At 36.3% G+C, this 22600-nt stretch overlaps 2 protein-coding genes across 6 annotated transcripts in view; one reads left to right on the plus strand and one right to left on the minus strand.

Moving 5' to 3' along the window:
* The window catches only part of LOC131553714 (amyloid beta precursor protein binding family B member 2), a 33509-nt gene extending 28739 nt beyond the window's left edge, over nucleotides 1-4770 (plus strand). For all 5 annotated transcript variants that reach the window (XM_058798551.1, XM_058798552.1, XM_058798553.1 and 2 more), the window contains 2 exons: nucleotides 434-616; nucleotides 2546-4770. In XM_058798551.1, coding sequence (XP_058654534.1) covers nucleotides 434-616; nucleotides 2546-2701 — 339 coding nt within the window. In that variant the 3' untranslated portion in view covers nucleotides 2702-4770. The remainder of the gene's footprint in view (nucleotides 1-433; nucleotides 617-2545) is intronic.
* An 18-nt stretch (nucleotides 4771-4788) lies between these two features.
* LOC131553715 (putative methyltransferase NSUN7) overlaps nucleotides 4789-22600 on the minus strand; it is a 41269-nt gene continuing 23457 nt past the window's right edge. The window contains exons 8-13 of the mRNA XM_058798556.1: nucleotides 16790-16933; nucleotides 16610-16711; nucleotides 13663-13783; nucleotides 8687-8822; nucleotides 5572-5851; nucleotides 4789-5307 (exon numbers count right to left, since the gene is read on the minus strand). Of these exons, the coding sequence (XP_058654539.1) occupies nucleotides 4931-5307; nucleotides 5572-5851; nucleotides 8687-8822; nucleotides 13663-13783; nucleotides 16610-16711; nucleotides 16790-16933 (1160 nt within the window). The 3' untranslated portion in view covers nucleotides 4789-4930. The remainder of the gene's footprint in view (nucleotides 5308-5571; nucleotides 5852-8686; nucleotides 8823-13662; nucleotides 13784-16609; nucleotides 16712-16789; nucleotides 16934-22600) is intronic.

Raw genomic sequence — 22600 nt, forward strand, 5'->3', positions numbered from 1 at the left:
ATGCAACAATTTACTGAGTAATTACAGAAAGTGCTTTTAAAAAAAAAGAAACATAAGCTTCAGATTTCTATATTTTATGGAGCCCATAAAGGGAAATACAATGCAATTTTGGGGTGTGACTCATTAAGACTGATATCGAATAATTTAGGTTCATTCACTTCTTTGGCAAACGTAAATGCCAAATCTGGCCCTTAATGACTAATTCACCTGTATAATTTGAGTTTAAAATATCACAATGACACCAAACCTTGTCCACACGGACACCAGGACAATCCGAGGACAAACTCACTGCACAGGAATCAAAACTGCGACTCCTGCTCTTCTCTTTCTGCTTGGACCCTGATAAAACATTCATAGGCCTGTGAAAGTAGTTCAGCGCTGGTGACATGAGACAGACAGGTTTATTACTGTCATTTCTCTTCTGTTCGGACAGGAAGAAGAGGAGGAAGTCATAGTGGAGTGCCGCGTGCGCTTCCTGTCTTTCATGGGCGTGGGGCGTGACGTCCATACGTTTGCGTTCATCATGGACACGGGAAACCAGCACTTCCAGTGTCACGTGTTCTGGTGCGAACCCAACGCCGGAAGCGTGTCGGAGGCTGTGCAGTCGGCCTGTGTGGTGAGTGACACGGAAATCACATGCTTCTCATTTAAGGAATATTACAGGTTAAATACAAATTTAAACGAGGTAAGGTGAAACGTTTCGAGAAGGAACACTTGTAAAAATGAAAAATCGTGACCTAACACATTTTTACGAGCAAGTGCGACGTTTCTTGAGTAAATGCAAAACTGATCTAGATTCTAAAAACCACAAAACAAGTCATAAGGGTCAATTTTTTGAAATTGAGATTTATAGCTGAATAAATAAGCTTTCCATTGATATATGGTTTGTTAAGATAGGGCAATATTTAACTGAGATGGGACTATTTAAAAAAAACTCAAATCTGAGGATGCAATTAAATCAAAATACTGAGAAAATCACCTTTAAAGTTGTCCAAATGAAGTTTTTAGCAATGCATATTACTAATCAAAAATTAAGTTTTGATATATTTAAGATAGGAAATTTACAAAATATCTTCATGGAACATGATCTTTACTTAATATCCTAATGATTTTTGGCATAAAAGAAAAATTTATAATTTTGACCCATACAATGTATTGTTGTCTATTGCTGCAAATATACCTGTGCTGCTTATGACTGCTTTTGTGCTGCAGGGGCACATATTTGCATTTTTAACTTAAATATAATTTGGCACATATTCCAAATCATTCATGCAAGTGTTTTGAAAACAAAAAGCTTTATGCAAACAAAAAAATATGAGCTTCAGTTCCTCGAGGGACTGCAAACGTTGAGCACAAACATTTCTCAAGTGAATGAATGCAAAGTTTCTTGAGCTAATGCAAACATTTGTTTGCAACCAATTCCAATTATCTTGTGCGATCAATTATTTTGTGAGTAAAAAGTTTCTTGAGAGAATGCATGTTGTGACCTGACAGAAGTTTTGATTGCAAACACACAGTGCAAAAGTTTGAGGCAGTGCACTTGTATTGAGAGCAAATGCATAGGTTTGTAGAGCAAACACAATTGGTTTACAAACGTTTTGTGTGCAAACAAGGTTTCTTGAGTAAATGCAAACATTGTGTGAGCTAAAAGTTTTTGGGAAAGCAAACATTTTGAATGAACAAAGGTTTTGTGAGGAATGCAAACTTTCATAAGCATACATAATTTCAAGTTTCTCAAAGGGAACATTTTGAGAGTTGACAAATTTTGTGATGCACACAAATACTCTTGAGGAAATAAGTTTGAGAGCAAAAATTCTGTCAAGTGAACGCAAATGTTTTAACAGTTTGAACTAAATGTTTCTTGAGGGAACAAAATGTTTGCTAGCAAATGCAAAGTTTGAGTAAATGCAAACATTGTGTGAGCTAACAGTTTTCGGCTAATGCAAAATTGAAATGAACAAACATTTTAAGAGTTAGCAAAAAGTTTTGTTAGTGAGTGGAAGAATTTCTTAAGGGATGCAAACATTGAGACATTTTGTAAAAAAAAAACGCCAAAGTTTAAGATCAAACGCAGTTTTACAAACTAGCAGTTTCTTGAGGGAACACAATTTTTTGCAATTGAATGCAAAAGCATTGAAAGAATTTCTTAACTCTCACAAATGTTTGCCTTCGCTTAAGAAATTTTGCGCGAGCCAAAAACTGTTAGCCTAAAGCTTTGCGTTTGCTCGCAAATGTTTTGCATTCCATCAAGCTCGCAAAACTATTGTGTTTACGCACAAACTTTTTAACTCAAAATATCTCCTTAAACTTTGCATTGTCAGAAACCTTTTGTGTTCCATCAAGAAATTATAAGCATTTTGCATCCTCTAAGAAACTTGCTCGTAAACTGTTGCATTTTTATTAGTTCTTACAAGCTGAAAGACAAGTTCATTTCTGTTTGGAGTGAAAGCTTGCCACAGATTCTGAACATAGTGTTAAATTGCACTAAAGTGCATCATACATCATTCTTTAGTCGTTTAAGGGTTAAATCTGTGTTTTTCTCTAGTTGCGGTATCAGAAGTGTCTGGGGAAGTCTGGCTCCTTGACTCCGCCCCCTACCGACTCCGTCACCCGCCGCGTAACGTCCAGCGTCAAGCGCGGCGTCCAATCAATTATAGACACTCTGAAAAAGAAGCCCGCCCCCGAGGTTCCCCACCAATGACGGAGCAGAACGGCTGTGACGGACAGCAGGTGTGTGTGTGTATTTACTGATGCAAACGAGAAGAGAAACACAGGCCAACATAACAAAAAAAGAGGAGCGAGATGAATGAGATGTCGTCGGCGCGTAACTGCGCTGAATGAAGCATGCGTCTGCCTTACACTAACACACTCTCACTGAAGTATTTCGAGGGCGTCAGTGTTCATGTGGCACTGATCCAGTCACGTTCAGATCAATGTAAGTCTTCACACGCGTGACCTGGATTCAGTGCGTCTCATTTCAAACCACCCACACACTCGGGAAATTGGATCCTTTGAAAATTTTTCTCTTTCCCCAAGAAATTTAGAGTGAATTTTCTGCTTTTGGAGAGTGTGTAAAATGTCAGACTCACGGCCTGGCTGATCTATCATCTTTCATCATGATGTTCAGTGGGAATATTGTAATACATCAGAGTCTGTAACATCTGCTCAGTCTAATACTGTAATGAAGAGCGGAACGGGGATCTTCTGATCACACAAGCACACTCCTTTAGTTAAACATTACGGCCTGAAAGAGCCCTGCGCAAGTACGCAAACACAGACGCGAACGCTTGGCAAACGTGTGCTGCTTCTGTACAAACTCAACATGATCCTGTGGTGATGAAAGAAAAAAAAACTCATTCAAATGTATAAATGACATTAAACCAGTGTTTTTGTTCAGATGTCCAGCTAAAGATGCCAAAGTTAGTCCATCTGTTTTTTTTTTTTAAATGAAACCGTTTATTGAACCTTTAGACAAAATGCATTCAAAAAAGTGTTTTTGTTTAATATCATATTTGATCCATCAGGCTTTTATGGCTCATATAGTCCGATATAGTGAGAATATGGAAAAACAGAGACTCTGAATAAAACTGAGCAAAAATATGAATCTGCTGCAGATGCTGATATTTCTATGATGATATTCTGATGCTTGTGATGTAAATCAATGAGATGTTTATAACAGTGCAGCAGATACTGACATAAAATGATCTAAATATCAGCGTTCGCTCTATATCTCCAATAATATCTTAGTAAGATGAGATTGAAATGATCCAAACATATAATGCAATGCTGATGGAGAGATGAAGAAATAAACGCTCCTCAGAAGATGTGAGATGATCAGATATTAGACTAAAAAAAAGATTGATGGAGAATCAAGTAAAGCTGAGCTGCTTCAGTAAGAGTTCATCTGGAGACATGACTGCAGTTATTCTGACCTTTACTTGATCAAAATCAGTCCAGATTTGACACGAGAAGCAGCAGCTGAAGCTGGACGCTTGTATAATTACACTAAAAGAGCTTTTACTGGATTAAAAAAAAAAAAAAAAAGACCTTCAGCATTGTAAAATGTGGTCGAAATACATTGATTTAATGCTAAATGTTTGTTAAAAAAAAACAAAAACAAATTAACATTGAAATTTTGCTTGATGTTGAAACCACTTGACAATATCAATGTTGATTTGATTTGAAATGTTGATTTAACCTCGATCATTCCCATTGAATAGCTGGTTGGATCCACGTCAATGTTTCAAAGTGAGAAAACCCTCTTATTTTGGTGTGTAACAGCCACTTTCATAACTGCATCAATTTTTAAATGGTAAAATGAAGTCCCTTGCTTATTTTTTTTTTCATTAAGAAATCCCACACTGTGAAAGCAACCTTAAATCTCAACCTTAAAAAGCAACACCATCTAAAAGCCATTTCTCCACCGTGACTCCTTAAGAAACTGTAGCGAATGTCGATTTACGCTAATGCCGGTCGTAACGCCCCTTTGTAGCAGTGCTGAAGATGCAAAACGTACTTGCATTGCATTATGAATAGTGGAACGCAGTGATGCATGAACAGAGCTTGCTTTGCTAAGAGATTTTGCGTACTTGCGTAGAGCGTTTCGGAGGCTCACATACATGAGGAATCCCTGCTAAAGAATAAGCTTCAGATATCAAACAAACACAGGAATGTTATTTCTCACAGAATGGTGTTTTAAACCAGATCGACCACTAAAGACACTCATTTTTACACCATATTAATGTATCATGTTGTGGAAATAAATTACATCAAAACTAAAGTGTCTCTCTCCGTGTTTTATTTGCATGTAAACTCAAGTGACATTGGAAAGTATGGCAGTGACACACAAGTTTAGTAATAATGAGTTAGTTGGGCTCTTATACAGATATTAAATATTAAGAAAGCTGAGTGAAATACTGACTAATGCGTGTCAGAGCCACGGCCGCCGATGATTCAGTCTGAACGGCGTTTGGTTTCGAGGGAGAGCTGGTGTCGAGTTACGCCACTGCAGGTTTGTGTGGGCGGGGCTTCGTCGGGCAGGAAGGGCGTGGCTCCACCTCTGAGGAAGAAGACCGTCGCTTGGCAACAGAACAGGAGGAAACGTGACGGTCGTCGGCCGAAGCACTTCCTGTCGGCCTTTGGGCGGAGCAGGAGGCGGGGAGGAGTGATCATCACTGGTGGAAACCGTAGCTGCGGCCAATGGTATGACACTTTTATGGTATGAACTGGGGAAAGGGGCGGGGCTGGGGGCGGAGCCTGTCCTGGAGAAACCACTTTGAGAGGGACGTTGAGAACTAGAGGCTTTATCTGTGGATATACAGAAGTAAACATGACTTTGGTTAGTTTTCCTCAGTAGTTTACTCTGAAAAAATGTTAGGATTACACTGTGTCCTAACTAGACCTGATAAAAGGTATCTTTTCCATGTTAATTAGAGGTTTTGTCCTAACCAGCTGAGATGGCGACATGCGAAATGTCCCAAATTGCTTGTCACGTGTAATTAGGACACGGTGTTAACAGTTAAATCAAGCTAAATCTAATGTTATTATGTGTATTCGTTGAATTTAAGTAACCGTAGTGTGCTGGACTCCGAGGTGACTGATGACTCAATGTCGGCTCCGAGCTGCTTCCTTTCATCTCACGGTTCAGAAATTCCGCCACACGTGATTGGTTGCTCTGTGTGGCGCGTGGGCGTGTCTTCACAGAGCGCTTTTGATTGGCAGGTGCTCTGCGGGACCGCCGGCCCCGGCCTTCTTTCTTGATTGGCTGGTTCAGCTGGAGGCCGTCTAACAGGCCTTTGGCCGCTGCGCGAGCGAGCACTTCCTGTGGCGTTTCTATCACTTGTGGTTCAGGCTGTGCAGGAAACAAAGACAACAAACAACACAGTGTTTCAAATACACTTCAGCCATTCTTTTGTTTGTTTGTTTGTTTGTTTATGTTCTGAGGAGTCGCTTTAGATAAATACATCTGACAAATGCATAAAAAATCTGTTGAACTAAGAGGAACTTCTGCACTGTATTTTAAAAAATATTTTAGAGCTATATTTATAGCTTTATATATATGACACACACACACACACACACACACACACAGACAGTGTGAAATAAGGCTGGTCACCCCAGAATGGAGGTTAAACAGGGGAGAAGCAGAATAATGCCACATCTGAACCATAAATCACACGCGCACACAAACACATTCTCATCTTTCTACCTCAAACAATAAATAATTTCAGTGGAAAATCATACAGCAATACAATGAACAGTGATGAAAACAGCAGCGTGTGTTTCTGGGTCTCAACTATTGGGAAAAATTAAATAAAAAAAGCCAAAAGTTAATAATAATAATAATAATTAAAAAAAGATCAAAAGTAATAGTAAAATAAGATATAAATAAAAAAATAAAGTGTTTGAAAATCTTTTCCTGAAATATTTGAGCTAAATCTCTCTCTATTTAAAAATGCATAAAAAATAAAAATGTGCCCAACTATATTAAACTTTTCAAATTTTTCATGAAAAAAAAAAAAATTCTCGTAAGTTAGGTCTTGTCTTTGAGAAGCATGTTGGATCAGTGTGTGTGTGTTTCTTTCAGGGTCACTGCTGTCTCAGCACCACACACACACACTCTTACAGTGAATAATTCAGCGTGTGTGTGTGTGTGTGTGTGTTTGAGGACGTGAGGTTTTGCCCTGTTGACGCTAACACATGCAGACATGAGGGCTGAATTATTCAATACGTCCTGCCCTCTTCCTCCTCCTCATCACACATTTATTGCCCGTCCTGTGGTTCTGATGCGGCTCCGGCCCCAGATTACGCTCATTATGATTGTCCTTTAGCTGAACATGAGGTCACACACTGAAACAGACCCTCACGATCAGAAACAGAGCCGAGTTCAGATGCAAACGCACCGATCTTTGGTCTGAATGCAGCTGAAGACTTTATTAGTCCCAGGTGTGACTGTACAGATGCATCGTAAAAGCGTGTGTTACGGGAGGAGGGTAATATTCACACACACGTCTAATAGCCTTTTTATGAGACCTTTTTAAGCGAACGACAATGATCTTTATTAGTGGCTTTTATTGGTCATGGCAGGAAGGATATGGAGCTTGATGATGTTTTCCTGACTGTCAGCGCAGAAATAAATATGACGGATCGCTGTAATCTAACTCGTATGCATCACGTCGTTTGCTGGAGTTTAACTTTGATCCAGCAGGAGGCTGATGGAGTCTCTTCTCTGCTGGGTTATTTTTAGCTGCAGATGAAAGCAGAGGGAGGGAAAGACGGGATTCCTCAACAGACACAGCAGGATTAGTCAATGAGAACATGAACATGAGAAACAAAGAGCGTCTCCATCAAACCCCAGAGAAACTCCTCCCAGCACGCTTTGAGCATCAACTAGCAAAAACAACATCTCACACAAAAATAACCAGCCTTAAAGAACCGTATCTGTTCCAGGTTTATATAATTATTATTTGTAATGATTATACACACGCACACAGAAAAATATACAAAAATCTGGCTCAAAAATATTTGTACTACTATTTTGGCAAAGTATAGTTAAGATCAAAATATAAATAGTTCAAAATATATAAGTTATATAGATTTACAAAAAAGGGCTAGAAATATTTCAGAAAGATAAATCAAAATATAATATTTAAAATATTTGAGATTTTATTACTATTTTTTGATTAGTGTAGTTTAAAAAAAAAATCTTAATATTATATTATTGTTCAAAATAAATAAATACACAAATTTGGCTACAAATGTTTCAGGAACATTTTTTATATTTTTGTTATCTTAGTACTATTTTTGGCTTAGTGTAGGTTTAAAATCAAAATGCATAAATACTTCAAAATATATAAGTTATATAAATATACAACATTGGTTAAACGATACGTAAGAACAATTCCAAATTGTTATTTACATACATACTTTATATTTAGGTACTTAACTACTGCTTTTGGGATTGTGCATATACGCACACACACACACACACATATATAATTTATGCATTTGTCAGATGTTTTTACATAGAGTGAGTGTTCAGAATAGATATGTGTTGATTTGATAGTGTCTAAACACATCAATAGTGATTGACTAGTAACCACAAACAGCTCGATCAGAGATAATAACCGTTTCCTCTCATCACAGAGCTATTTGCTATAATGCACAGTGTATGACCAGATCTTTTCAATGAGCCTGACCTTTTATTTTCTTCTTTAGTCATTTAATTACTTTCTTCTATAAAACTGTATTTAAAAAAAAAAAAAAAAAAATGCAGAAATGCCAGATGTGTGATAACTGGACACCACACAATGAATTAAATATGCAACACAATGAGGTCATGTGACAGCAGTGTAACATACAACTGTCTGAAACATGTATTGCTGCATACTGCATAATTTTTTAAAAATGTAGCATATAGTATATACTACATACTATGCAAGTATCCCATTCTGACAAATAGTTTTCTTTATATTTAACCACATTTCAAGTGCTTTCAAACACATAAATGAGGGTAAAACAGATGTGATGTAATATGTTTTTAAATGCTGAATTAATGATTTTCTTCTGAGTTTATTCTCATTTATGTCCTCAACTCTCACATTGTGTAAATACTTGAGTATTTGGTTTTGGGCTGTTATGAGGGTCAGTAAATGTTTTTGGGAATGATAATGCTGATGTTCAGTACCTCTCGTGTGAGCAGCGCTAAAAAACAGCCATTACTATGATCTGATGCTTCCAGTCTGAAGAATGTGGTCTTCATCTCCTCTGATCCCTCATCATCTTCAGTGATAGAGTCCTGCAGGAGACTCGGAGAACTCAACCTGACACACACACACACACACACACACACTTATTTGGTTATGTTATGTCACTGTGGTCAGTCAAGCAGGTTATAATAAAACAAAAGAAAAACAAAAATCAACATTACTTCATTTTTGATTTCCTTCCTGTGAAATTCAAAACCACATTGATTTTGAACCAGGAGTGTGTGTCCACTCATTTGTCCTCCTCTTAAGATCATCGTTACACTTTATCCAATGATATAATATAAAAAAAGTTAAATATGCTATTATGGCCACAATAATCGACTGTTTTTGCTCTGACTCTGTTTGGATTTATTTTAATTGACAGAATACAGCACAACTTTTGCGTCTCTAGTAAACACAGTTGCGAATGATTCAGCGTTAAACAAACCAGGTGAGCCAATCATCCATTTGAGAAAGAAAATTGCATACTTCAATACTATATAGACCGCAAAAAAGAGATGTCAATTAAGTAGTATGTCTAAATGTCTGAAGTATTCATATAATTATGAAGTGTGCAGCTGATGAACCACAAAACCAGTCATAAGGGTACATTTTTTGAAATTGAGATTTATGCATCATCTGAATGACTCAATGACTCACTTAAGACAGTGACTTGTTTCATATTTAGAGTATACAGGTGCATCTCAATAAATTAGAATGTCGTGGAAAAGTTCATTTATTTCAGTAATTCAACTCAAATTGTGAAACTTGTGTATTAAATAAATTCAATGCACACAGATTGAAGTAGTTTAAGTCTTTGGTTCTTTTAATTGTGATGATTTTGGCTCACATTTAACAAAAACCCATCAATTCACTATCTCAACAAATTAGAATACTTCATATGACCAAAAAAAAAAAAAAAACATTTTTAGTGAATTGTTGACCTTCTGGAAAGTATGTTCATTTACTGTATATGTACTCAATACTTGGTAGGGGCTCCTTTTGCTTTAATTACTGCCTCAATTCGCCGTGGCATGGAGGTGATCAGTTTGTGGCACTGCTGAGGTGGTATGGAAGCCCAGGTTTCTTTGACAGTGGCCTTCAGCTCATCTGCATTTTTTGGTCTCTTGTTTTTCATTTTCCTCTTGACAATATCCCATAGATTCTCTGTGGGCTTCAGGTCTGGTGAGTTTGCTGGCCAGTCAAGCACACCAACACCATGGTCATTTAACCAACTTTTGGTGCTTTTGGCAGTGTGCGCAGGTGCCAAATCCTGCTGGAAAATGAAATCAGCATCTTTAAAAAGCTGGTCAGCAGAAGGAAGCATGAAGTGCTCTAAAATGTCTTGGTAAACGGGTGCAGTGACTTTGGTTTTCAAAAAACACAATGGACCAACACCAGCAGATGACATTGCACCCCAAATCATCACAGACTGTGGAAACTTAACACTGGACTTCAAGCAACTTGGGCTATGAGCTTCTCCACCCTTCCTCCAGACTCTAGGACCTTGGTTTCCAAATGAAATACAAAACTTGCTCTCATCTGAAAAGAGGACTTTGGACCACTGGGCAACAGTCCAGTTCTTCTTCTCCTTAGCCCAGGTAAGACGCCTGACGTTGTCTGTGGTTCAGGAGTGGCTTAACAAGAGGAATACGACAACTGTAGCCAAATTCCTCGACACGCCTGTGTGTGGTGGCTCTTGATGCCTTGACCCCAGCCTCAGTCCATTCCTTGTGAAGTTCACCCAAATTCTTGAATCGATTTTGCTTGACAATCCTCATAAGGCTGCGGTTCTCTCGGTTGGTTGTGCATCTTTTCTTCCACACTTTTTCCTTCCACTCAACTTTCTGTTAACATGCTTGGATACAGCACTCTGTGAACAGCCAGCTTCTTTGGCAATGAATGTTTGTGGCTTACCCTCCTTGTGAAGGGTGTCAATGATTGTCTTCTGGACAACTGTCAGATCAGCAGTCTTCCCCATGATTGTGTAGCCTAGTGAACCAAACTGAGAGACCATTTTGAAGGCTCAGGAAACCTTTGCAGGTGTTTTGAGTTGATTAGCTGATTGGCATGTCACCATATTCTAATTTGTTGAGAGTGAATTGGTGGGTTTTTGTTAAATGTGAGCCTAAATCATCACAATTAAAAGAACCAAAGACTTAAACTACTTCAGTCTGTCTGCACTGAATTTATTTAATACGAGTTTCACAATTTGAGTTGAATTACTGAAATGAACTTTTCCACGACATTCAAATTTATTGAGATGCACCTGTAAATGATTTTTTCCAGCATTTCATTATTTCTATATTTAATGTTTTTTATTTAAACCGTGTTATGGAATCTCTAAGATGGATTAAACCATGTATGCAAACCTAAATGCTACTTCAGATGCCATTTCTGCAGGGAAAAACTAGATTTTGCTGATATTGATTTTAGCCCAATAAAGACTTACTATTCTAATTGCATTTACTGAATAAAATTTACATGAAAGGAGATACATTTAAAGAGGTTCAAAATGTTGCCCAGGGGGCAAATATTGCTCCTTAAAATGGAAAAAAAGTTAATGTCTTTCATGGTTTACAGGTCTGGGATTTAATTTTTATCCTGGCGTCACTGAATTCTGCACAGTGCCATTTTGTCCTAAAAAAAGGTAGACTTTTCTCTCTGTAAAGCGTGTAACACCAGAATCTGTGTGAACTGCTGTTTCCATCTGATCACTCAATGCAGCTCTGAGACTAAGAGTGAACTAGAAAGAGAACAGAGAGACATTCACAATCACTCATTTATCTGACACTGGAAACTACGCGTGCAGCTCGACTCCTTTCTATCCTCCTCCAACAGGGCTGTACAATTAAATCAAAATATATTGAAAATCAAGATATGACCTAGTGCAGTTATTAAACTGAATAAATTAAAACGCATAGTGAACGTGAATTCTGCCTTCTTTACTGTGTGTCTGTGCTGCTGTCTGCTTCTAATGCACTGAAAATACTAAACACATCAGCTTCATTTTAACATTGTTCAGTTTTTTTAGACCGAGGTTTACTTCATTTGCAAGTTGCTTTGGATAAAACTGTTTGCTAAATAATTAAATGTACGTAATTAAAGCAGATTTCTAATGAGAAGTTTATGAAAACTGTTGCCAACTACACAAGAAAACGTGGAGATCTTTCTTTAGGTTTTGCCAAACTAAAGGCTGGAAGATTTAAGCAATGCAATGTAAAAATAGAGATATTACTTACGTAATATTACAAAACAGCATGACTACATTTTAATTTAAAATAAAAAATAGGAGATGTCCCTTTTAAATGCTGATACAGTGTGGGAGAACTGGGTTCACTTTTGAGTCCATGAAAACCTATTAACAAACACACTCAAGTGTAAAAATCCTTCAAGAGTGACTCTACTGCAGTTTGTGAGCAAAACTGGAGTTAAAACAGATCACTGCTAGTTTGTAGTTCTTGCTGGACATGAGATGCATTTCAGTTCCTTTTGCCTTCATATCTCATAAGCAATGAGAGTTAATTGTGATAACTGAGCTCCAGAATCACATCTTGATTTTCCTCTATAAACACAGCAAACAGAATCACTGACAGAGCCTTTCCAGTGTTTGCAGCTATTGATGATCTAAACGCTTTAGAAACTTCTCTTTCAACACTTCAACAGAAGTCACATTAGGGATTTTTCCGGACCTCTAACTTATTAGTAACCATCTAACTAACTCACACAAAATAGACAGACAGAAGGAGTGAAATTATATTACTGCAGATTAAATAAACACTGATTTATGAGAGCGCTGATATTGTGTGTGAAGAAATTCCTTCAACACTCTTTGCTCCTCACTGAACACTGAGCTTTATGCTCAACAACAGCTTCTCACCATCAGCTGATTGGAGCACAGGGAGAGAGGGGCGGAGTTAATTATCACTGCACACAGCTGATTGGTTAATCATGACTAGCTCAATCTTTCCAGCCACTCAAACACACACACAATTTGGGTCATTATCGAAATTTGGTGAAACACGTTTAAATATTCAAGAAACACCATATTAAGGCATCAGTATTTAGTCTAACCTGTATTTAAATAATTAAAAATGGTTTGATGCTATATTGTTTTTGCAGAAAAAATATTTTAATTTGTCAGATGCCTCATAAAAATGCTTTGTTCCCTTACACTACTTCTATTGCTTATTTGTTTTTTTAGTTATTAAATTATTTCTGTTTCAGAATAAAGCAGTAATTGATCATCAAATCACAAGTCTGCTTTAGGCAGAAGCTGTACAGCATGACAAATAAAAATCATGACACTTACACTTACAGATAAAATATTCATAAACTGTTTACAGTATATAAAATTATTGAACTTATATTTATGTATAAAATATACACAATATAATACACTTAAATAAATTATATATATATATATATATATATATATATATAACACTATTTAATGTATATTTATATATAAAACATGCATATAATATACATTTTGTATTAATATAAATATATTATATAAATGTAATAAACACAAACACACACAAAATACAAATTTGACACTATAAAAATTCCATAAAAATTTAAAGAATTATTAGTGATTTATTTAATGTTATTGTTATTTCATAGCTAATTAGCACAATGCACTTTCATTAAAAAAAGAACATTATTAACCATCCTTTTATTTCATTCTAACTAGTAAACTTTACTAAACTTTTAGTAAACTAGAACAAAAAAAGACAGTTTTTGAACTTGAACCTGAATGAACCAAATTGGAAAACAATTTGTTTTTAGCATTATAACTCAATTCCCTTTTCATTTTCAAGTACACAGAAAAATGATTTCGTGATCACGAGACAAGACCTTTGAGATGTAAGTTTACACACACACACACACACACACACACACACACACACACCTGTAGGGCGGCGCTGTGGAGTGATTCTCCTGTGTTTGTGAGAGAACCGTCTTCAGCACCTCCTCGTTCTCCTCTGGGTGAACAGAACAGGTGGAGTAAAGCACCGCCCGCACCTGAGGAACTACACACACACACACACACACACAGGCATGAGCAAAACGATTGTTCACACACACTGCAGAGAACCATTGCTTTCTGTTCACTGACAGACTACAATCGATTCACGCAGGATGTTAATTAACGCTGTGTTAACGGGAATCTGCAGGGAGGGACCGCAGCGTCTTCACGCTCGATAACCGCTGATGAACGGATCACACACACACACACACACACACACACACACACACACACACACACTGAATCAATATGACATAAATCATCACAAAAATTATGAACATCAATACAGGGAGGCATGTTCAAATCACTCAGAGCCCTGGATCAGCTCTAGTTCACTGGATGTTCACTTGACTGGGTTTTTTTCTAGAAAGAGATTTAAATTTCGTTCGGTTTTTGTTCAATTGAGGCCCGGTTTCACAAACGGGGCTTAGCTTAAGCCAGGACTAGGCCTTAGTTAAATTAAGATATTTAAGCAACTTTTACAAAAATGCCTTAGACGAAAACATTAAGGTGTGCATCTTGACACAGAACAATGACACTGACATATTTTAAGACATGTCAGAGCAAGATATTTTCAGTTGAGACATGCATTTTAGTCTGGGACTAGCTTAAGCCTCGTCTGTGAAACCGGGGGTCAGAGATTTAAATGTTGTTCGGTTTTTGTTCAATTGAGAGATTCGAATGTTGGTCAGTTTTGTTCTAGAGAAGAGATTTAAATGTCATTCTGTTTTATTTGATTAAACATTTAAATGTCGCTTGGTTTTGTTCGAGAAATATTTAAATGTCATTCAGTTTTGTTTGATTAATAGATTTAAATGTTATTCAGTTTTGTTTGTTTAAAAATGTAAATGTTTTTATTTTCAAGAAATATTTAAATGTCATTCAATTTTGTTTGATTAAGAGATTCAAATGTTATTCAGTTTTTGTTCAATTCAGAGATTTACACACAAGGTCAGAATTGTTGGCACCCTTGGTAAATATGATCAAAGAAGGCTGTGAAAATAAATGTGCATTGTTAACCCTTTTGATCTTTTATTTTTTTTAAATCACTTTCATCTCAAAAAGCTTTCATTGGAGAATAAATATTTAAAATGAGGGGAAATATCATTATGAAATAAATGTTTTTTTCTCAAATACATGTTGGACACAATTATTGGCACCCCTCTGAAATATATTGTCGGTGGGGGGAGTGAATAACCAACTGTGTGTGTGTGTGTGTGTGTGTGTGTGTGTGTGTAATGCAGAGCACAAATTTTGAGTATGGTTCACACATACTGGTTCAGTGGTTCAATGTCACTTCACTTTCAAAAGACAATTGAACTTCACAAATTAGAAAGTGGCTCGGGGTCAGAAAACCTTAAAAAAAAATGGTCAAACAGCAGCTACATCAGCACATGTTGTTTGGGAGGGTTTCAAGAAAAATTCTCCTCGCTCATCCAAAAACACACTCCAGCATATTCAGTTATCAGACACGACTGGAACTTCAAATGGGACTGGCTTCTATGGTCAGATGAAACTAAGAAAATAGCTTTTTAGCAACAAACACTCAAGATGGGTTTGGTGAACACAGAGATAAAAAGTACCCCATGTGTACAATGAAATATACTGCTGTATTTTTGATGTTGTGGGCCTATATTTCTGCTGGAGGTCCTGGACATCTTGTTTAGACGCATGGCATCATGGATTCTATCAAATACCAACAGATAAAAAATCAATAAGTGACTGACTCTGTTAGAAATCTTATAATGGGCCATGTTTGGATCTTCCAACCGTACAATAATCCAAACACAAACCTCAAAAACAACACAAAAATGGGTCACTGAGCACAAAACCAAGCTTCTGCTGGCCATTCCAGTCCTCTGACCTGAACCCTGTAGAACATGAGTGACCTGAAGAGAAGAAGCTGTGAATCTAAAGGGTCTGGAGTGATTCTGGATGAAGGAATGGTCTCTGATCTCTTGTCAGGTGTCTCTAACCTCATCAGGCATTATAGGAGAACATTTAGAGCTGTTAAACTGGCAAATGGACGTTTCAAAAAGTATTGAATAAAAGGGTGCCATTAATTGTGGCCAATGTGTATTAGAGAAAAACATTTATTTCATAATGATATTTCCCCCCATTTTAAATTCTTATTATCCAATGAAAGGTTAGATTTTTGTGATTTTTTTAAATAAAAGATCAAAAGGATTAACAATGGAGATTAATTTTCACAGCCTTCTTTGATCATATTTACCAAGGGTGCCAACAATTCTGACCATGTGTGTAAATGTTGTTCGGTTTTTGTTCAATTGAGAGATTTAAATGTTGTTCCGTTTTTTTTTTTCTAGAAAGAGATTTAAATATCGTTCGGGTTTTGTTCTAGAAAGAGATTGAAATGTTGGTCAGTACTGTTCCAGAAACAGATTTAATGTTGTTTGGGGTTTTTGTTCTAGAAAAGAGATTTAAATGTGTTTCCCTTTTTGTTCTAAAAGGAAATTTAAATGTCATTCAGTTTTGTTTGATAAAAAATTTAAATGTTATTTATAAATAAATAAAACTACTAATAAAAATAAGGTAGATGTCGAAGATGAAGAGTCTGAGGCTCTGGCATACACCTGGAGAAAGTAATTAAGTAATTTAGATAATGGATGGTTTTGTTGTAAGCAAGTGTCTGTATTTGTTAGTCAAATACTAATTTCTTTCAGAGGTATTATTAAGGCAGTATAGTTTTTTGGTATAATATTTTACAGCTCATCGAGATTTACAATTTTAGATCATTATTTAATTGTGTCTGAACTCATTAGGTGAGGTGAAGTGAAACACACACACACACACACACACACACACTCACACTGGACGGCGCGCTGCAGGACTTTCCTCTGCTGGCACACGAGCGTCTGGAGTTTCTCTGGAGAGACTGAATCCTGGGACAGATCCAGCATGAGCCGCGGGTCTGAAACCGGTCCAGAACAATCACATGTCACTGATGCTCAGAGTCAGTGTTCAGTATGATGAGTGTGTGTGTGTGTACCTCTGTTCTCCTGCATTATGTAATCTACAGGGTTGCTGACGGCGGACAGGGAGCACGCCGGCATCAGAAACAGCACACTGATCTTCTGCAGACGCGCGTCAGAGACGTCCAGAGACTCGAGAGAGTCTGGAAGCAGCTTCACATCTGAAAAACACACATTTACTTTGTCTTCTAACAAAATGAATCTCTCTGACCTCTATTTTCTAACCAAGGACTAACCAGCATCCCAGCATCCCACTCCTGTTATTCCCCTGTTATTATGAGCATGCATTTCATGTTTTTTCGCCTTCATATAAGGAATATATCAGTGTTATATTACTATTATAGTTTTTATTAATATTTTGAATCAATTCTTAATTTTATTTAAAGTTTTAATAATTTAGTTGCATGTTTTTGTATTTTTTAGTATTTTTGTCATTTGTATAGAAATTATTTTTATTTTTAGAATATATATATATATATATATATATATATGTTCTTTTTAACTTTCAGTTAACATTGATTTCAAGCAACAAAAATGTTCTCCTAATGGTTTTGATTTTAGTTTCAGTTTTAGTTAACTATAATAGTGGTATGATGTAGATTAACTCAAAATATCTCAGTAATCACAATAAAAAATGATTTTGTTAGAAATACATAATTTAGTCATGAACCATTTTATCTTAGTGGACGTCCCCAAAGGGAGTTATTTCTCCTGATTCAGACCCCGAGAGATGTGTATTAGCATTTTTTTACCACAGAAATATACCAAGGTCACTCACATGCGCGCACACACACACACACACGCACGCGCACACACACGCGTTTGAGTCAAACCTTCAGCAGTGTCTCTCTATCATGGTCCTGGAGGAGCTCATTTGTGCATTTACATTCATGCATTCAGCAGAAACGTTTATGTGAAGCAACTTAAACTGCATTCCATATATACATTTTTATCAGTTCCTGCATTCCCTGGGAATCAAAGCCCTGCACCTGCCAATGCTTACATTACAGCAAAACAGGGACGCACAAAATTTACATTATATTCACATTTATTCATTTAGCAGATGCCCTTATCCACAGCAACTTACAAATGAGGAACAACACAAACAATTTATCATAAGAGCCATATCATGTAATAAGTGATATATCTGCATCATATCAGTAAGCTGAGTGTTGTGTGGAAACCCAAGTAATCGTTCAGATCCATTGGTTTTAATTCGCTGAGCTCTATTTTGTAACCAGCATCCCAGCGGTTTCTCTCCTGTTATTATGAGCATATACTTTCTCATTCAAACAATGCATTTTTTACCTATAGTAGACTTTAAAAGGAATAATTATCCATCTTTTATACTGTACATTATAATGTTGTGTATTTATATTGATATATAATGCCTTGCTCTCTCTATATATAATGAATTTTCATGAATTTTGAATATTTATCATCTTTCCTACTGCACATTTTGCTGTGATGTCTAAATTCACTTTTTGTATGTTTATGTTGTATGTCTTTAAAAATAAATTTGCACAAACACACAAAATAATATAATTTGAATTAGTACATTATAGTGTAGTGATGTCTAAGTTCACTAGACAATAAAATGCTTCAATTACCATTTAAATTTTAATGTGTTTGAATTTTCTTTTGTATATATTATATATTATATAGTATATTGTTTATTTATCTTTATAATACAACTACTAATAATTTAATATTAAAACTAATAATAAATACTTATGTATAATATAATATAATATTGCATTTTTCATAAATGCACTTTTTGTATGGTAAATTATCATTAAGCTTTTAGTGTGTTTGAATTATCCTTTATATATAGATATATATGTAAGGGATAATCAACGGCTTGCCGTGCATTAAAGGATTTTAAATGCACAATGTGGAGGCCAAGAACCAATCCTTTAAAATCCTTTAATGCACGGCTAGCCGTTGATTATCCGGCTTATTCCATGGTCATTTGCCAAGTTATAGACAAGTTAAAAGACAACAAGTTGACAAGAAGTTTATGTGTGTGCGCAGTGGAATTTGTGATCACCTCTCTTTCTGTGTGTGTGTGTGTGTGTGTGTGTGTGTATGTGCGAGTGAGCGATGTGTGTGGGTTTGTGTGCATCAATCAAAGCAGCGCATTAATATGGAACGGTGATTAAACTGACTTGGAACTACCTGTGCATTAAATGGTTTTACTGCATACCTGCCAGCCAATCAGAATCCAGTATTCAGACAAACCATGTATGTGTATGTATATATATATATATTTATATTAGGGGTGTCAACGTTAACGCGTTAACTTATGTGATTAATCAAAAACTCTTAACGCGTTAATATTTTTTTAACGCAGATTAATAAGCTTTGACCCCAACTTCTTCCCGTCATCGCAGCGTGGAAGGTTATCTATCATTGTGTGATGATAACAGCGAGCCAGTGTTGCCAGGGCAGCAGCACAAGTGGGCTATTTTGAAAATACAGTCACAGGAAAAAATTACAGAGCCGTGGGTTGCAGGTTTTTTGGGCTACTTTTTTAATGTACTGCGGCCGCCCAAAGTGTATATAGACAAATAAAAATTAAAATAGATCCTTTTACTAATGTGTATTATACTTGGAATGTATCCCTGGCAACTCAAGAACGGAGAGGCGGTTGTAACATCAAACAACGTGAGTTTCAGCAGAGCAGCAGAAATAAACATGACAACAGCCACTATAGATTATATAAGATAATAAACACACGATTATGATAGATATGGTCTGTATGTGATTTTCTTGAGTTGAATGTGTACATCTGAAATGCTCATTTGTGCAGCGATATAAAAGGCTATAAATAGCATATTTTAACAACAGTAAACGACCAAATTCCACATGTGATCGCAAAAGGAAGTTATTGCAAACACTCGATGGTGGTTTGAAGTGAGTTCTGAGTAAAAGTGTACTATTAATCTCATAAATTGTCTTGTGAAGCATGATGCTAATATTAGCTCTAATGCAGCTGCAGAACAAGTCCAATTCTTCTTCATAATGCATTTTATCATAATACTTCACGTAAGGTCGCAAGAAATGTTTTGTTGTATTTATTTAGAAATACTTTTGATAATAGTTGGGAAAATGTATGCTGGGATTGAAGCGATGTGGCTTGGTAAACGTTTTATTGCCAGTTTAAAGGCTGATAATGGCTGAATAAAAACAAAAGAATAATGATAAAAGAATAATAAGGATTATGTCTCATACCTGCAGAAGTGTGAAAGGTTCTGTTTCCTTAAACTAGTTTGTCATGCATTTATTTTCAACACATTTACAGGTAAATCCTAGTATTTTAAATTTGCGATTAATCATGATTAATCACAGCCCATGACTGTGATTAATGCGATTAAATTTTTTAATCGATTGACAGCACTAATATATATATATATATATATATATATATAGTGTTTCCCACAGCCTTACACTCTATTTGTGGTGGCAATCCCCCGCCCCATATATATATTATGCAAATTTATTCTCTGGCAGCAGGAGGCGCTTTTAGAGTGTGAGAAATAGAGGTTTCCCCGGTAACGTGGAACAAAAACAGCGTTCAGTGCACAAACGCTGCTTCATCAGGCATTACATGCAAGATAAAATGAAAATGACATCGAAAATTTTCTGAAATACAGTGATATAAAAACACCCGCGCCAGATTTTGATTTTTAAACGTGCAGTGCTCATCAAAGCCTTTTGTAAAATCTATTTGTGGCGGTCCGCCACAAATAAGTCAATGTATGGAAACACTGATATATATATATATATATATATATATATATATATATATATATATATATACAGTGTTGGGTGTACCGAGTTACTAAGTAGCAGCGTTACTGTAATTAAATTACTTATCCACTGAAAAAGTAAAGTAAGGGATTACTGTTCATTTTTAGGTAATTTAATTACAGTTACTTATAAAGTACTTGCGTTACATACACTAAATAATTTCAACAGTTCTAAAATCAATATTGAATTTGAAATCTAAATTTACCATCTAAAGATAAAATTGAATGCAGCGGCGTTAACCCTCCGCGCGCCGGTTCGTTTACTTTCAGATTTTCCTGATTCACAGAGAAACCTTAAAATACTCAGATACATATAAGTAGGGTTGCCAACCGTCCCGTATTAGCCGAGACCGTGCTGCCGCGACTGAGAGCGGCTCGACGGTGTTTAGTGTCCCGCAGCAGCAGCGAGAGCAAGTGACTTCAGCACAGCTGAAGAGTTCTGCGTTCAAATGCACGCAATTAGGCTGAAGCTTGCCGCAAAGCCCCAGCAAACATGACCATGAATGTGTCCGCGGGAAATAGTAAGGACCTATTTGAATTATTTACTAATAAACTAATGTTTTCTGAGTCCCTGTCACAAGGATGAAGCTGCTGACCCTGACTCGCCGTCTCTTCATTAGACGCGCCTTTAGAGAGAAATGCATCTTTATTGATTATGATTAAGATTATAATAAAAGAGTTTTTGTTTTCGATTTTTTTTATTTCGTTAATTTAAAGCTTTCTATAGATATATTTATCATGTCTGTGAGGCATGTATTCGCTCAGCTTCGGTTCGTTTTTGTGAAGCGCTCCTGTTCAAGACGAGACGCCAGAAAGCGCATCATGTGTGTTTTCTTTGTTTAATAAAAGCACAACGTTTTGTTGATATTGTGAGTGCACACAAATAAAAGTAGACCCTTTACAGTTCCGAATGATGTATTACTCTTACCTTTATCAGAAAATAAAATGACGGCATAGGCTATTTTAAGTTGTTTCCACTGAAAAAAAATAAATAAATACAAGCGATTGCCCTGGTGCCTCCATGTCCTGCAGAGCGCGCTTTAGCTTCCACTCTCCGTACAACTTGGATATAGGTTAGCGCAGGTTTAACGTTTAAACCTTGTTATATGCTTGAACCGTTTTAGTATATCTATAGATTTTATTTTAGGCAAGTCGTGATGATTTGAGAAGGCTAAATTGATCAAACATAGGCTATGATCAGCTCACTGTATACCGCCGGCCGCTTGGTCGTTGTACATTATATAAAACTTATATTTAACGAAAAAAAATATTCCAAACGTTTTTCTAAATTAACTATTAAAAACAAACAAAAAAACGAAACGAAATATAATAATTTTGCCATTACATACAAAACTGAACTATTTTAATAGCCGAAACAGTAGTAAGCTGTTTTGGGAGAAGGGGGAAAAAAGACGGGCTCGGGTCGGTAATTCTGATAAGCTGTCGGACACGGGCCGGACCAGGGCCTAAATTTGAGGCCCGTGCAGAGCACTATCGCACTATCGCGAATTCCGTCTGTGTTTTGACATCAGTAAATCAGTTTTGGTGAATACAAACAAAGTGATTATTTTTCATCATTGTGAAAAAGTGATCATTTCAGTCCAACATCCCGCCGTGCAAGAGACATGGTCAGTAAGATGTCTTTCACTATTGTAATGCTGTTAAATAGAGAAAAACATTTTATATTTAAGTAGGCTAACTAATAGCATAATTCTTAACCTTATTCTTGAAACACAAAATGACCAATAAAAAGGTGTCAAGCACCAAAAGCAGCCCATATAAATCCATAAGCTGTCTTTAATTGAAAAATATGCATTGTGTGCGTGCGGGTATAAATGGTCACTCACCCAACGCAAACGCCCACACCTAGATAGATTAAAAAAAAAAAAAAAAAAAAACAAGATTCATCTAATTTTCATCATTTTTGAAAGAAGACCTGCTATGATTTACCTCATTTATAATTTACCTCATAAGAACAGCGCGTTCTAACACGGCTTTATTCAGAAGAACATTTCT

The sequence above is a fragment of the Onychostoma macrolepis genome, chromosome 14 (assembly GCF_012432095.1).
Source record: "Onychostoma macrolepis isolate SWU-2019 chromosome 14, ASM1243209v1, whole genome shotgun sequence".
Classification (NCBI taxonomy): Eukaryota; Metazoa; Chordata; class Actinopteri; order Cypriniformes; family Cyprinidae; genus Onychostoma; species Onychostoma macrolepis.